The following is a 17,936-nucleotide window of genomic DNA, read 5'->3' as shown; positions in this document are numbered from 1 at the left end:
AATCAATAGTAGCCACTGCACTATAAATAAAAAGGATAAGTATGTGATCAATTATAATATAACCATCAGGATAATATTCAGTCTAAAAAACAGAAGATAACATTCCACAACCCACCTAATCCAAGTCAGAGTCAAAGAGGGCCAGAATCAAACAGGCAACACTGGGTGTATGTCCAGAAAATGTCCAGGCAAGGCCATCCAGGGTCTACCCACCCTTAAACAGGACCGAATAACTAAACAAATTGAATCTGAGTATGCCGATAAAACTTACGAAAACACAGAGGGAACATGCAAACTCCCCAGGTGTAAGATTCAGACATCTGACGCTAGATCTGTGAGGCAGCACCACCACTATTTCACTCTAGAAAAGTAACATAACATGGCCTTCAAATTCAGGGTCACAAGGGATTAGATACCATCCTGTCAATATGTCCTGAAAATGAATAAACAACCCTGAACTGGATACCAGTTCATCTTAGGACCGACATGCGCAGCAAGGATTAATTAATCTAACTCAAATGTCTGAGTTTTGAGGAAGAAACCCCAGGCAGAAAGATGAAAAGCATGCAAACTCCATACCCTGAGCATTGGGTCAGTGAGCACAATGATAACACCACCATACCTTCCATTCTTGAAACTTCTCTACATCCACCGTCCATACAAGGGAAAAAAAGCTGAATTCTACCACATGGACAATGACTGGCTTTAAATCGAGGAAGATGGATCCATATGACAGCACCACTACTGTACTGCACCACTTTAGGGAAGTACTTTATAAAATGTGTGTTTTGATAATAAGTTATGAAGAATCATCTATTTTAAGGAAAGGTTTTTGGCTTGGGTCCACTAATGTAGGGATAAGTTGCAACTCTCCGAAAGACTGTAAATGGGAAAAAGTCAGAAGTCAGACAAACAGGCAGGCAGGCAGGCAGGCAGGCAGATAGATAGATAGATAGATAGATAGATAGATAGATAGATAGATAGATAGATAGATAGATAGATAGATAGATAGATAGATAGATAGATAGATAGATAGATAGATAGATAGATGAAAGGCACTATATGATAGATAGATAGATAGATAGATAGATAGATAGATAGATAGATAGATAGATAGATAGATAGATAGATAGATAGATAGATAGATAGATAGATGAAAGGCACTATATGATAGATAGATAGATAGATAGATAGATAGATAGATAGATAGATAGATAGATAGATAGATAGATAGATAGATAGATAGATAGATAGATAGATAGATAGATAGATAGATAGATAGATAGAACTTTATTAGTCTCCAGGATGAAATGTGGCTTTTTATAGAAGCACTTTAAATGAATAAACATGTAAATAGGTAGATGAGCAAGTAATAAATAAATACACACACATTTTGGTCTGAACACACACAGAAACTACTATATTTATCAGAAACGGATGAATGAGTTGATGGATGTTGAAGTAAGTAATAAAGAACTATGGGGATATGCCCCCTGCTCACTTTGCTTACGTATAGAGAAGTGGGTGTACAATTAAAACAGATTGTTATTTTCATTAGAATTGTTACATATGTATAATAGAACTAAATATTTTACATTACAGTGAATAATTAACCATATTAAAAAATAGTAAAACATAATAATTTTAAAGTAAATTTTGTTTCATGTTGCGTTAGAGTTATTCATTGCGTTATACATTTTGTTCTGTTTGGCTTTGAAATTAACACGGAAATACTTTTTAAACTTACACTTTTACTGTAAAACTTCAGTAAAAACAATATTTGGAATTAACTTTTCTTCAATATCGCATTGAATTTTGATTCCGTGTTTGGACTTCATGACAACTCAATGTATAACCGCTCTCTAATAAATAAGCTGACTTTGAATGTTTGTCTCTGTGATTTGTTAATTGTCATAGCAAAAGCTATTCTAACGGGAAACTGGAAGATGTACTACATTACCTTTCTTGTCGCCTGTTGAAATTTTACATGCTAGAATTGTTCGGCCAATTTTCAATACAACTAATCTTGTCCCATTGCATAGCCCATTACTCATACATAAATTACGCAATAACATTACGATACATCCTTGTTTCAATAGTAATTCGGCCTCTGTAAGACTGAACAGTGTTAACGATTGCAGATATTCTATGGGATATTATAAGTTGAATTTTTCATCTTCTGCACCACCACCACCAACTTATTCAGCATTGTCTATTGATACGCATTTATTCAATTTGCCCTGTAACTGATCGACAATATTCTTGTTAATTCGTTTGACTTCATTGTTTCTTGGTGCTAGGATTGCCCATGTACTCATTTCTTCTGTTGATAAACCTTCGGGATAAAATGCTTCAATAAGATTTGGACATAATAAGTCATCTTTTATTGGGAACTTAAAGTGAGGAAAACGTAAAAATTTATAAGAGCTGAAAGCGCAAGAACTGTGTCTGTCAAAAGCATTCACATAAATGAGAGGTGAGAGGACCGTGGCTGTGGGCTGTTAATCGGAAATGGTTGAGAGGAGGGTGGGACCCCCTTTACCAACTTCAAAAAATCTCTTGGCAATAGTTTCGTTTCGTCTCAAGATTTTCTTTCATAATAGAGAGATACTTAAAATGAGGAAAACGTGAAAATGTATAAGAACTGAGAACACAAGAACTGTGTTTGACAAAAGCATTCATACAAATGAGACGTGAGAGGACCATGGCCATGTGCCATTAACTGGAAATGGTGGAGAGGAGGGAGAGACCCCCTCTACCAACATGAAAAAATCTCTTGGTAATAGTCTCATCTAATCTCAAGATTTTCTTTTATAATAGAGAGAAATAAATGGATGGATGAGTAAACAATCTGTGAGTAACAAGAATGATTGGCTTCTTCGATTATGCAATGCCCCAGTTGTAATAGATAGGTGATGTGCGCCTGAGACTTGTACATGTTTAAAAAAGTGGAGTCTTACACGTTAGCCACTAATCTGCTCTTCCTTTCGTCACACAAGTACCTAAGAACATGAAGCAGAGCACACCATTTGTCAGAGTCAGGAGCCACGTCCCAGCTCACATTAGCAGAATCCAGGTCTTCCCTACACTGCATTAAAAGCCATATTTGTGCAGTCTCAGAAATGAGAAAGTGCTGCTTGTGAGCAACTTCAAAATGTTGCCAGCAGCATGAAAGGAAATCACTTATCATCCCTAATCCACAGCAGACACGGCTTCTGACACTGGAGCTCTGCGTGACACAAGTTAATAGCAACAGCAGCATGATGTCAAAGCTGTTGAATCAAAAAATGACTGTGGACTAAAGATCGTCCACCATACAGTATGGCCCCTGATAGAATGGCAACATCCTGGTTCGGTTGTAAACTTCCATGCTTTATTTTCCGACTACACTTTCTATTACTGAATCCTTGAAGCCTATCATAAGCTTAATCTGAATGGGTTGCCAGTCAACATACTACCTACTCAAGACCAACTGAAAATGCTTACCGACTCAAACTTAACATCTTTTTAACAACATAAGACTTTGGGCAAATGAAGGGAGACCCTTCACTTTATCAGACATTGAACAGAATCAGGTGGTACATTTTGTCATTTCAAATTTTGGAGATTTATTTTGATGCTATACTCAACAAAAGTAAAGCTGTCTCATGCAGGGCTGCCAGGCTCCCATCCTGTAGGGATGCAGATTTTCATCCCAGTAACTTTCTTAATAAATCACTGATATTGCTGCTTAGGCTTATTTTGTCTTTTTAAGATTCAGAAACATGAGAAATATTAATCTAGTCCCCAAAATTCTTTGATAGAGCTGTCAGAAAAAAGTAGCATTAGCCAGCACTAATAGGCCATCAGTTTAAGTAACACACTTCATTAAAAGCAAAAAGTGGCTTCTAATTAAAGAATTAGAGTGAAAATAGCAGCCCTCCAGGAACTGAATTTAAGATTTAGCCAGTTATCTGTTGGCTATCCTCGCATCTCATTATTTTTTTGGCTGGTTAAGGAAAGAAGAAACAATTAAGGGGCTTGAGTTTTAATAATCGTAGAAGGCAAAAGACGTGCGTTCTGTTAGCAGCAGTAATGGGCTATTAACAATTGGAAGAAGGTATCAGGAGTATTGTGAGATCAAAGAATTAAGGCAAAGATTAGAAGTAAGGTTAGTAAGACAGTGGCAAGACCAGCAATGACGTATGGAGCTGAGAAATGAGCCAGAGAAGAAGTTAGATGTGGAAGACGTGAGAATGCTGAAATGGATGTGTGGAGTTACAAAAAAAGGACAGAATTGGAAATGAGACAATTAGAGGTACAACAAAAGTGGGAGAGACATCTACGAAAGTACAGGAAAGTAGGTTGAAGTGGTATGGACATGTGATGAGGATAGAAAATGAATATGTGAGCAAAAGAGAGATGGGAATGAAAATACTGTGGAAACAAAACAAACTACCAATGTGGAGCACAGAAGTAAGCTCTCGTCCAAACAAGACTCTACTTTGAGCTCAAGCGGCTTTTGGCTCTGTGTGAAGGGCCATCCAGAGCTCTCCTAAAGTGTATACTCCACTGCTACAGATCTGATAAATCCAGTTTGTGGTGACTTCTCCTTTTGGCTGCTCCTGTTAGGGGTTGCCAGAGCGGATCATCTTCTTCCATATCTTTCTGTCCTCTGCATCTTGTTCTGTTACACCCATCACCTGCATGTCCTCTCTCACGACATCCATAAACCTTTGTTTAGGCCTTCCTCTTTTCCTCTTGCCTGGCAGCTCTATCCTTAGCATCCTTCTCCTAATATACTCAGCATCTCTCCTCTGCACATGTCCAAACCAACACAATCTTGCCTCTCTGACTTTGTCTCCCAACCGTCCAACTTGAGCTGACCCTCTAATGTCCTCATTTCTAATCCTGTCCATCCTTGTCACACCCAATGTAAGTCTTAGCATCTTTAACTCTTCTACCTCCAGCTCTGTCTCCTGCTTTCTGGTCAGTGCCACCGTCTCCAACCCATATAACACAGCTGGTCTCAGTACCGTCCTGTAGACCTTCCCTTTTATTCTTGCTGATACCTGTCTGTCACAAATCACTCCTGACACTCTTCTCCACCCACCCCACCCTGCCTGCACTCTCTTTTCACGTCTCTTCCACAGTCCCCATTACTCTGTACTGTTGATCCCAAGTATTTAAACTCATCCACCTTCACCAACTCTACTCCTTGCATCCTCACCATTCCACTGACCTCCCTCTCATTTACACACATGTATTCTGTCTTGTTCCTACTGACCTTCATTCCTCTCCTCTCCTCTCTAGAGCATATCTCCACCTCTCCAGGGTCTCCTCAACCTGCTCCCTACTATCGCTACAGATCACAATGTCATCAGCAAACAAATGACAAATGAACAAATGGTGACAAATGTGACAAATGAATAGCAGACACACCACACCAGAACTGCTTCATCCTTGATTCTTGAAGTGTCAGGTCTTTGCATCGATCATCCTCTCCATGCACCATACAATGTAAGCCACACTTCAAGTGAGTGAAAAGGACATTCATTTCACTTAAGCGGCACTTCAGGTTTTAGACTGCATGTCACTTTCTAGCAGATTTAGACTAAGCCATCACGCCCTCTACCGTTCTAGACTTTGTTCCCCATAATGGTGTGCTGCCACCAATTTAATGAATCTCAATCATGGTTTAAAATGTAATACAGTACCCCTACTGTAAGCAAACACCTTGAAGGAAACCAAGAACCCTGTTTGTGAAATTTGGAAAGGGAAGCCTGTTTCAGTCAAGCTAAGGCAGCATTGGCTTATTAGGCCTTTGCTTCTAAGGACTGAGGTGATACAGTGACTATGGTGGAGGCTATTCATGACATCTACGTGGTGACGTTTCGTCCTCCTTGGTGGTGTGCAGCCCGGTAGGTAATTGACCATCCCTGACTTGAAGAATTTGTCTCACTGCACCAACTTTAATGAAAATACAACTTTTGGCCCCACCACAGCTTCTCTTCAGCCTAGATTTAAACACAGGCCTTGAAAATTGAAAAGCTTGTAGCGGGGCTACATAGTGTTGTCAGTACTGAGTGCGTCTCGTTTCCATTGTACCGTTTGCTGTTTATGTGTGTGTATCAGTAAATGCTGTCCCCATAAAGGGGGACGGATGATGGAAGAAGACCACAGCCTCAAACCTGGAAAACACCTGTTCACTATTAATCAATTACAGCCGTCACATGGACTATTTAAGCCATCAGGAAGGAATAGCCGGGAGGAAGAGAGAGAGGAAGAGAGAGAAGGAGAGAAGAGAAGGAGAGAAAAGAAGGAGACTTTTTCATTTTCACGACCACGAGCCATCTTTACCTGCTGTATTCTACATTGCGCATTTTCATCCAGTTTGTTTTTCAATCCGCCGGACTTACTTCAATACCCTCATCACAAGAGACCCCGGGGTCAGACTTTATCATCCACCACGCACCGAGGATTCACGGTGAGGCTGCTCCATTTTGTTCCGGGAAAATCAAACAACTCATTTATCATTAGTTCAGTCAACCGTATTCAGGACAGTTTTTATAACTGAACTGAAGTTCACGATCATTTCCGTATTTCATTCATTTTTTGTTATTCGTGTTGTTTGTTATATGTTACAGGGGCAAGGGAGGGTTTTGTTGCATTTATATATGGTGGTGTCTCATTGTTGATGTGGTGGAGGGATATTTATATTTATATATGCTTCTTTCTATATCTGCATTTGTCTTGTTGTTTCATTTAATACATTTAATCAGTATAATTTTACATACCTGCTTTTGTGAGTTTATATTTACACCGTCAATTGTGGGGAAAAGTGTACTTTGTTAGAGGTACGGCTTGATAGTTAGATTCATTCTCAGTAAATTATCCAGGCCATAGGTCTTGGAGGTGTAGCTGCCGGCTGGGTAAGGGGTCAGCCGTTACAAGTTGGCCCTAACTCAAAGTGACATATGAAACTTTGGAATCTGGGAAACATGTGAAGTATGTGATGTCATTGTCACACTATTCCATGTTATTTTACTGCATCCTCATTCAGGAAAAATTGCAAGTGTAAGGAGAGTTATAATGGGGGTACTACACATATTGAAAATTTAGAGAAGCAACATTGACAAAGCACAGAAGAAAGAGAATTCCTATTAGCTAAAAACAATGCGATCATGAAGTTCCTTACCCAGGTAGACAAGCTCCACACTCAGCATCACTCTCAGCTGTGCCAGGCGTCAAGACAGTCGCCCTGAAGAAGGCTTCACAGTCTTTGTGTCTCCTGCAGATCTGGTATCCACCCTTGGAGAACTTGCCAGATGGACAGGGACTGCAGCCATAGTTTTCATCCTTGGTTCCATAACCACAAGTCTATAAAAACAAAAAACACAACTCAATCACTAAATCAATCAGCAAGGACGAAAATGGAGTTTTCTGATCATAAAAATAAGGTTGCTGGTCCAGAAAGGATAGGATTCTATGACATGTTTATCTGCAGGTACACCTGTTCAACTGCTTGCTAATGCAAAGATTTAATCAGCCAATCACATGACAATAGCTTAATGCATTTTGGCATGAAGACATCGTCAAAACAACTTGCTGAAATTCAAACTAAGCATCAGAATGGGGAAGAAAGATGACTGAAGTGACTTTAAACATGACATGGTTGTAGGTGCCAGACAGGCTGGTCAAAGTATTTCAGAAACTGCTGATCTACTGGGAGTTTTAAAGACCATCATCTCTAGGGTTTGCAGAGAATGGTCCAAAAAAGGGAAAATATCCAGTGAGAGGCAGGTCTCTGTGTGCAAATGCCTTGTTGATGCCAGAGGTCAGAGGACAATGGCCTGACTGGTCTGAGCTGATAGAAAGGCAACAGTAATTCAAATAAGCACTCGTTACAACTGAGGTATGGAGAAGAACATCTCTGAACACACAACACATCAAACCTTGAAGGAGATGGGCTACAGCATCAGGAGACCACACCGGGTGCCACTCCTGTCAGCTAAGAACAGGCAACTCAGGCTACAATTCACATGGGCTCACCAAAATTGAACAATAGAAAAAATGTTGCCTGGTCTGATGAGTCTCGATTTCTGCTGCAACATTCAAATGGTAGGGTCAAAATGTGGTGTCAACAACATGAAAGCATGGATCCATCCTGTCTTGTATCAATGGTACAAGCTGGTAATGGTGGAACAATGGCGAGGGGGATATTTTCTTGGTATCTTTGGGCCCCTTAGTACCAATTGATTATCGTTTAAATGCCACAACCCACCTAAGTATTGTGGCTGACCATGTCTATCCCATTATGACTGCAGTGTACCTACTGTATCTTTTGAAGGCTCCTTCCAGCAGGGCAACATGCCGTGTCACAAAGCTCAAATCATCTCAAACTGGCTTCCTGGACATGACAATGAGTTCACTGGACTCAAATAGCCTCCACAGTCTCCAGATCTCAATCCAGTGTAACACCTTTGGGATGTGGTGGAATGGGAGATTCATATCATGGATGTGCAGCTGAGAAATCTGCAGCAACTGTATGATGCTATCATGTCAACATGGACCACAATCCCTGAGGAATGTTTCCAGCACCTTTTTGAATCAATGTCGCAAAGAATTACAGCAGTTCTGATGGCAAATGGGAACCCATTGTGGTACTAAAAGGTGTACCTAATAAAGTGACCAGTGAGTGTAAATGTACACACACACTCATACACATATACTGTATATATATATTAAGTGCTATAGAGAATGGACAGTATGGTGATTTCTTGACTGGTCAGGGGGCCGTAACAGAAGGACTACATAGTTGGAGACACACTATAACAGAACACTGGATGGACTGGATGAAACTAGAAACCAGGGGCAGTAAATCCACCCATACAAGAGGTGGCAGTGTCTTACTTGAGTCATCCCAGTTTGTACACCTGCAGGGTTGAATGGGATTTAGAGTGCAGAAGTGTAGCCCTGTCAGAGTCCTTGAGGGCACTACCTGGTTTCCTCATGAGCCAGAAGTGCTCCCAACAGGCAGTGCTGTGATATTGGAAGCATTCCTGATTTCAGCCTAAAAGGAATCTGCCACCTCACCTCACCTCAGTAAGTCAGAGTCAGCAGGCAGCAGATAAGACTCACTATATGGAGAAGAACAAGAGCATTCATGTAATCTGTACTCATGATGATATTTAGCTGTGCTCATTTGGAGTGTAGTGGTGGTGACTAATAACAATAATTTATTTGAACCCGGGACTGTGTTGGATGAAATTGTGTCTGAGGTTTGGGGTTCAGTGGCACCCCTCAAATAACAGTTCTTTAATATAGGTGTGCCTAAAGGCTCTTCTGACTGCACAATGCACTGAATCTTGAAGCTGATGGGCTACAGCTGCTGAAGACCACAGGTTTTATTCTTGTAAGCTAAGAGCAACAGGATGAAGCTTTAGTGGGTGCATGGTCACCAAAGGTGGACAACAAAAGATTGGAAAACCATCACTTGGTCCAATGATTCTCAATTCCTATTGAAAGATGCAGATGGTAGGGACAGAATTTGGAAGAAAAGAATGAATCCATGGATCCATCCTGCCTTGTGCCAATAATACAGACTGGTGATGTTAGTGAAATGATGTAGGAAATGCTTTCTTGGCACATGTTAGGACTTCTAATGCCAGCTGAATGTTGCTTATATGTCACAATGTATCCAACCATTCATTTTTCCTAATGATGTCCATCCCTGTATGGCTACAGTTCACCCTTTTCCAAATGGATTTGGTGTTATGTCACAAAGCCAGCATCATCTAAAGATGACTCAATTTTCATAATAATGGATTGCAAAGTTCCTAGATCTCAAGCTAATAGAGGACCTTTGGGATGTGGAAGAAGTGAAGGTTTGCAGCATGAAAATGCAGAGCAACAGCTTGATGCTGTCTTGCCATTATGGACAAAGAACAGCACCTTGTTGAATCCACACCTCAAAGAATTTAAGCTGTTCTAGAGTTACAAAAGGGGTTCTACCCGTAGGCGGGCCTAGTAAAGTGTCCACTAAGGATACAATATAAAGATTCATTGTTTTAGTAATTGACGGATTGGTTGGAATGATCTCATCTGTTTAAAAACTAATAAGTGTAAATGCAAACAATATAAGCTCAAGGAAAACTCCCTGCGGTTTGTGAAATGAAGAGAATAATGAAGGTGACGCCTGCAAGTCCGAGTAATTTGTCACCCGTTACCCACAGAGTGTATACAGAGCTGTTAATGAATCCTGATTACATGAGTCTTTGGTTGTAATTCGCAGGGCTTTTGTGATGAATCTGCTTACAATACATAAAACAAATATTAAGTTGATTTACTGTGTAAAAAAGATGAATTCTTCTAGTTAGAAATATTTGGATTTACTGATTCAGTACTATAAACAGAGTCGAAAAGGTTACTTAGAAAAACTAAATAATAAATTCATTCCACTGTTTCTGGCGTAAAAACAAGCTTTAATGTTCTAGTGCTATTTAGAATGGAGTGTTAAATAATGATCTAACTTTAATTGCATGCCAGCTCTGAATTGAATTATAAAGTAGTAAATGGAAAACAGGTAAAGGTTAAGTCTGTGGAAAGAGAATCAAAAAGAATATCAGCACCATATTTGTCATTTGCAGGTACGCTCAGCAAAGAGGAATCTGATGAACTTACAGCAGTCCGAGAAAGTGTGGAAGACAAGGAGCCAGGAGACTGAAGGTGGGGAAAGATAAAGGACTGAAAGACAAGAGAGATTAGCCATCTGCTAGTGGGGGTCCACAAACCCAGCCTGGGATTTGGCTGATCTCCTTCCATAAAGTTCAAAAGTGTCCCAGCAAATACCTGCTCCTTATAGGGAATAGGATCAGAGCGAGCATTCTCATTTCTCATTTTGGATCGGTGTGCGATGACGCCATGCTCATTGAATGCACTGTATAGTTGTCTGCTGCAGTAGTCACTTCAAATAAAGTAAAATAAAGTAAAAACAAACAAATGGAGGGAAGTATGGTGGAAAAATGGAGAGCACACCAGTGTGGACCTCAGTTCAGTTGCTTCCATGCTTGTCCCATTGTTATGACAGAGTTCAGGATTTCATTCTTAATAGCCTTTTTTAGAGTATTTTTCTCAACCTTTCAGGGTTTTGATTATGGTTATTCTTATCTTTGGCTTTTTATATTTTTATTTTGTCACTCGCTTACATGTTTTTATAATAATGACCTGTAAATGTGAATTGCACAACATCTTTGGAACGACAGGATAACAGGTCTTCTCTTTGGTCTCATCTTTATTAAACTTTATTATTAACTCCATTTACTCTAGCAAATCTTTAATAGTATTTTATTCTTTTGGTTAACTAATTTTTGAAACTTGTACTTTTGTCTCCTTGTTAGATCCTTGCTTCCTTCTCGTTTTCATCTTTTTTTTTCTAATTCTTACCTTCTTTATTTGCTGTTTTTCCACTCTTAGCACACCACTCGTATGTGTATGCCATTTGCACGTTCTCTCTGTGTCTGTGTGGGATTTGCTTGTTGTACTTTGGTGTTGCTCCCACAACTTAAATACTTGGCCGTTACATTTGCTTGTGCGAGTGTCCGTGTGGTTATGTGCAGGAGTGGGCCCTGTGATCTGCTGACGCCCCCATGTAGGTCTGCTTCCAGTTTTGTGACCAATGAATTAAGCTTGTTCAAGAGTGTTATTTGGTGTGACAAATGCAAAATGTATTCTACCTGAAAGTCCACAAACAGGTTTATAGGTTGATTATCAACATTAAATTGTATTGGTGTGGGCTGACGCTTTATACATACGTATACGGTAGAATACAGTGGCTGTCTCTATCCTTTCAGGGATACACTATGAGTCAATAATGGGGGCTGAATGGATACCATTTACTTTAACTATTTAAAACTTTCTACCTGTCAATCCCTCTTCCTTGTCGAAAAATTATGTTTGTAACTATTGAAGATAATTAATACACAAAATAATCTAATTAAACACATAACAAGAATCATTTAGTCCAGTTAGATGAGTCCAGGGTGATGACAGTCATTTTAGTTTAGTTAGAAGGGAACTTGAACTTGACAGCTGGAGTGCTGATGTTGTCACCTAAGGATGTCCAACGACACCAGTAATCACAAGGCATGGCAAATTATGTGACTGTATGACAACTTTGTGTCACATTTTCAAAGTATTGCAACCTCAGCCCTCCTTCTGACACCTAATAACGTGCTTCCTGACAAAGACAGAACTGTACAAATGCTTACCAGGATGGCAGGCTTAGCTGCAACCACGATCCTTTTATTCTTTTTTCCATTCTGTTGTGGTACACAAAACACGTGATATCAAACAAACAAGCCACTCTTCTGTTCCCGATCCAAAACACCTTATTTTCCACAGCTATGTTATACTTCAGGCCGAGTGCTTATTGGTTATCAGCTGTATCATTAGAACATTAGACCATTGGGATAACTTTTGATGAGAACAGGCCATTCAGTGCAGCAAAGCTTGTCAATCCTGTCCACTTAATTCCTCCGAAAAAACATAAAGTTGAGTTTTTAAATGTCCCTCGAGTCCTAAAGTCCACCACACAACTAGCTAATTTACTTCATGTGTCTAAAGTTCTCCATGTGAAGAAAAACTCTCTAACATTTGATGGTTAGAGTGGTCCAGATCTAATTATGCAACTGTTCAACTGACAACCGTCTCCCCGCCATTTTGGAATGCAGGGCAGGTGCGGCCATCTATCAGTAACAAAAATAATTTTAAGTGAAATCTCTATGTGCAGGGCAGGTGCTGTTAATTCTCTATGTAATAAACTTAATAAGTTATAGCGTAATGAAAATTGCATAATTAGATCTGGACCACCCTATACATCTTGCCTGAAGTAGGGGACTGCATATTGTAATCTTTTTATTTATCCAATAAATGGGGTCATTTTGCTTGACTTTTCATTACATCCATAATGGCTAACATAGTACCAACACCTTAGTACTAACATTTGCTTGAAATTTACCCTTAACAAGTTTCCAACTGTGTCCCCGTGTTCTTGGTGAACTCATTTTAAAGTCACCGTCTCGATCCACTGGACTAATTCCCTTTATAATTTTAAACACTTCAGTCATGTCTCCTCTTAATCTTCTTTTGCTTACACTGAAAAGCCTCAGCTCTTTTAATTTCTCCTCATAATTTAACCCCTGTAGCCCTGGAATCAGCCTAGTCGCTCTTCTCTGGACCTTTTCTAGTGCTGCTATGTCCTTTTTGTAGCCTGGAGACCAAAACTGCACCCAGTACTCCAGATGAGGCCTCACCAGTGTGTTATAAATGTTGAGCAGAACCTCCTGTGACTTGTACGCCATTCATCAGGGCGCTATATAACCTGACATTCTGTTAGCCTTCTTAATGGCTTCTGAACACTGTCTGGCGGTTAACAGTGTCGAGTTCACTACGACTCCTAAATCCGTCTCTTAAGGTGTACTCTCGATTTTCAGACCTCCTATTGTGTATTCAAATCTAGCATTTGTACTTCTTACATGTAACATTTTAAATTTAGTGACATTAAACTTCAATTCTGCCCAAGCCAGTATGTTGTTCAAGACCCTCTGTAATCATTCATTAGATTCTCGATTATCTGCCAGTTTATCGACCTTGGTGTCATCTGCAGACTTAATCAGCTCATTGATTATATTCATATCCAGATCATTTAGATATATTAAAACTAACAGCAATTGCAGTGCTGACCCTTGAGGGACACCACTCTTAACATCACTCATTTCTGATAAGGTGTCTCACATCATAACCCATAACATACACATAAGCCCACCACTATGACTTAAAAGAAAAATCTGACCTGTTTGATTTGGTCTGGGCAAGTCACATACTGGTTGGACTGAATTGCTGGGTATGACAGTGTACACAACTGGTGGTCTCAGGAACCCACCGTGACAGTCTCTGACTTGCTAAGATTGTGTTGATGAATTGCCAATTGCTGGAAACGTTGTTAATGTTACAGAGCCGTAATATAACATAATATTCTTAATTCATCTTAACAAAAGTCAGGTCCATGAGGGACTAGAGCATATTCCAGCAACACTGGGCACAAGGCAGGAATGAGCTGTGGCCCGAGTGTTAGCCCATCTGAAGGCCCACACTCACATTAACACTCACTTGGGGGACAAGTTGAAATTTCTAATTAATGGAACACAAATGTCTGTGGGGGTGTGAGAGGAAACACACTAGGACATGTGAAGGAATGTAAAGTAAACTTGGACAATATACAACATGCAGGATATGCAGGGCTCCAGTACGGAACAATGTGCCATTGTTTTAAACCAAAAAAAACAAAAAAGAATAACATTCTCATTCTCAACCTTTTCAACCTACAAAAAGTTATCAGAAGCTCCCCCATTAAAAAAGTGTCAAGTGTCGGTCAGGCCTGTGTTTTTGTTTCTTTTGATACTTACTGATTTTGATTTTTATTATATTCATCACAGGCGGCATGGTGGCGCAGTGGTAGCGCTGCTGCCCGGGTCCTCCCTGCGTGGAGTTTGCATGTTCTCCCTGTGTCTGCGTGGGTTTCCTTCCAAAGACATGCAGGTTAGGTGCATTGGCGATCCTAAATTGTGCTTGGTGTGTGCCCTGCCCGGGGTTTGTTTTCTGCCTTGCGCCCTGTGTTGGCTGGGATTGGCTCCAGCAGACCCCCGTGACCGTGTAGTTAGGATATAGCGGGTTGGGTAATGGATGGATGGATGTATTCATCACTTTATAAATCTGATGTTGTACTGTACTTTGACTTAACCTGTTTGATGTAAAGATTGCGAGAAACTTGGTCTGCGAGTGTTTTGCAAGACAAGCAAAAATTGTTAATAAATTTTAACTTGATAGACCAGCGAGGTCTAGCAATACAAGTAGTACATATACGCTTTGTCTGCTGAACGTCACGTGATCACAACTGAGCCGATGATTCCTCTCTCTCTCTTGCTGCAGGATTGTGGGTAATCGTCTCCCATGCTCGTTCTCAGTCGGTGTGCCACACTCGTATAGTACGAGCGTATACTGTTTAGTATGGCATCGTGACCAATAAGGCTGTAGCAGTGCGAGCGATGACTCTGTTTAATTACAATGCAATGTCACATTTCCGTGAAATCCTCAAAAGGAGGCAAAAGCAACTGTCATTGGACAGGTTCCTTGTTAAAGTCGCAAAAAAAGAAAAACATTCCACTGAGCCAACAGATAGCAGTGATTCCGTTAGTTAGAGTGAAAGTCGACCTACACAATAACCCACCTCCTCTTCCTCCTCTCTTGTCTTCCTCACACCAGCCGTGATTCTTTCCAAGGGTAAAGTGCAGCTCAATTTGTTTTATGTATTTTTACTTTTATATTTTATATCAATCATTTTTATATGAGTATTTTTAGGTTGTGGAACGAATCATCCGAGTTTCCATTATTTCTTACTGGGGAAATTCGCTTTGATATACAAGTGCTTTGGATAAACTGAGTATCATACAAAATGCAACCTGAGTAAACACAACACACAGTTTTTAAATGATCATCTTACCCCCCTGAAGAAAAAAGCTCACCAGCACCTACTACACCAAAAAATAAACTGCCCCCAAACTTACTTGGTTGTGCCACATTTAATAGTACTCAAATGCTTCTGGTACCAGTTGATCAGTCTTCAATTGCTGTGGAAATATTTTGGCCCACTTTTCTTAATAGAATTGTTTAAATGTAATAGTACTATATAAACATAAACTCGTACTGAGACACTATCAGTGTGTCCACAAAATACCATACATGAAGTGACACAACATTAGGCAGATGGCTTGGTGATGCCAAGCATGACCACAACTAACACTCTAACAGACACAGGTATGGGTGCAAGCGCAGATCGATTTTTGTACTTCACATTGAAAAATTAGAATCTGAATGCTTTAGGGCCTGTTCTGTCTTTTGTTATGCCAAAGAAAAAAACAAAAAAGAGTATTTTTTAAAAAGCCAAAATCCATAAGAGGGCTTATCTGAAGGTGCCAGTTATTTGAACAATGACAAGCAGATCTCAGCAGCTGGCATTTTTTTCAAAAGGGTGATGAGAAAATCTTTCACTTTCGGGCTATAGTTAATAATAAGAACATTATGTATGTTTTTAGTTTCTATATAATGGCCTATTGGAGTTGAGCCATAAAACATAAAAATCATAAAAAAACACATAAATGTAAAATGTGTCAAGACAAACACTTCCCTGTGTTAAGGCAATAGCACATCTAAGCCAGCTTATCCAGAGCAGAGTTGTGGGGAAGCTGAAGGCTCTTCCAGCACACATCAGACACAAGGTAGGAATAACCCCTAGGTAGGGTGAACACAGACACACACATCAGGGGTCTGATGTCCCGTGTGCCTGCAGACTTGGCCTCTGCTGTTTTCCAGGACATCGATAGTCACGAACCGAGATGGGTGTCAAAGTTAAATTACAAAGTCGGTCCAGGATGAGAAGAAAACCTTTATTGACACGTATGTGGAGCTACTCAGTACATGGGAAGACATGACTGACTTCTTAAATACACTTCATCAATTACAGAAGCACGTGATTACTTTCATTTCTCGTGCCTTTGATAGTTACTGATAAACAGGACCCCAGGAGTCAGGATTCTGCTACAGTAGAATATACCGGTTCTCTTACCCATACTTGTTCTTGTGCTAAAGTAGCAACAGGACTGGGTTACAGGTCAACAGGCTTTAATTAAAACGCTTTCTAAGAGTGCTAAAGGCAAACGTTAACAATTAACAAGTACAAAAGTCATTCAATATAATGAATACATAATCAATTTGTGAAATTCACATTTATCTGTAAGAATTAACCGTCACAATTCCTCCTTCTGTTCTTCTAGAACAACAGCAATCAATTGTCATTTGCTTCAAGTAACTGGTTCGGGTAGGTCTGAGGATAATGCGGATACAAATGACGCTCTTCTAGTGTAAAAGACGCAAAGTGTAAGTATTCACAATTGTTTCTTCAAACCAAAAGTGCAGTGCGGGTTAAACATCTTCAATAGATAATTCATAAATACAGTACATTTATAAAGATAAAACCCAATAAATAGTTTCAATAAATACATCACAAAAATCCGAGTCAGAAACGTTACTCTCATTGTCTTGCCGTCCATCTCTTGTGCCTCACTCTTCCTCGTCTCCTCTGCTCACCCCCCTGGGTCTTCTCAGCAAAGCCGAGACACTGTGAACATGCTCTCTTCTCTGGCTCAGACACCTCAACTGGTCTGTGTTGGGATACTCAGTGCCAGTCTCCATCTTCTAGACACCTGCCTCCGGTCTGGAAGGACCCCTGGAACACTAAATGCTCCTGATCCTTCAGTTGCTCAATAGGAGCACCATTCCTCTCACTCTTTTACAGGTCCAATCGACCGCCTCACCTCCTACCCTTCACACTGAGACGGTTACGTGGTTGTGCACTCTCTTTCTTTCTTGTCTTCTACTCCATTTTTTACTCAGACAGACCCCTTTCATCCTTGTGAGTTTAGGTGCTTAGATAACACTTTAATTTAGGTCAGTGGTTCCCAAACTCGATCCTGGGGACCCCCTGTGGCTGCAGATTTTTGTTCCAACCAACTTCTGCTTTTCATTGGACTCTTCGCATAATTAAGTGAGTCATTATTTAACAGTTTCTGTGTTTTGGAGTCAATGTAGAAATGAAAAACTAAGTTTGGTAGATTTTTATTAAAATGTAATAAGCAGTTATATGGGGAATATGTATTTTTTTAAGTCATTAACAGTATTTTCAACCTAATTTTCATTCTGCTTTTCCAGGTTATTTAATTAGTTATTTACTAATTAGCGCGTCTGTCACTGAAGTCGCTGCAGCTTTCATCATCCTGGTTGTTAATTGTCACTATTAGAGTTAAATGAAGGGAGCAAACTACACAGGAAAAGGGGAAATAATA

General features: G+C 39.9%; 1 protein-coding gene across 2 annotated transcripts in view; it reads right to left on the bottom strand.

The window, feature by feature from the left end:
• Positions 1 to 17,936, bottom strand: part of edar (ectodysplasin A receptor) — a 169,126-nt gene that overhangs the window by 113,309 nt on the left and 37,881 nt on the right. For both annotated transcript variants that reach the window (XM_028800897.2, XM_028800898.2), the window contains exon 3: positions 7,178 to 7,359. In XM_028800897.2, coding sequence (XP_028656730.1) covers positions 7,178 to 7,359 — 182 coding nt within the window. The remainder of the gene's footprint in view (positions 1 to 7,177; positions 7,360 to 17,936) is intronic.

The sequence above is a fragment of the Erpetoichthys calabaricus genome, chromosome 4 (assembly GCF_900747795.2).
Source record: "Erpetoichthys calabaricus chromosome 4, fErpCal1.3, whole genome shotgun sequence".
NCBI lineage: Eukaryota > Metazoa > Chordata > Cladistia > Polypteriformes > Polypteridae > Erpetoichthys > Erpetoichthys calabaricus.
The sequence above is the reverse complement of the archived record's forward strand: the minus strand, read 5'-3'. Positions and strand labels throughout refer to the sequence as shown.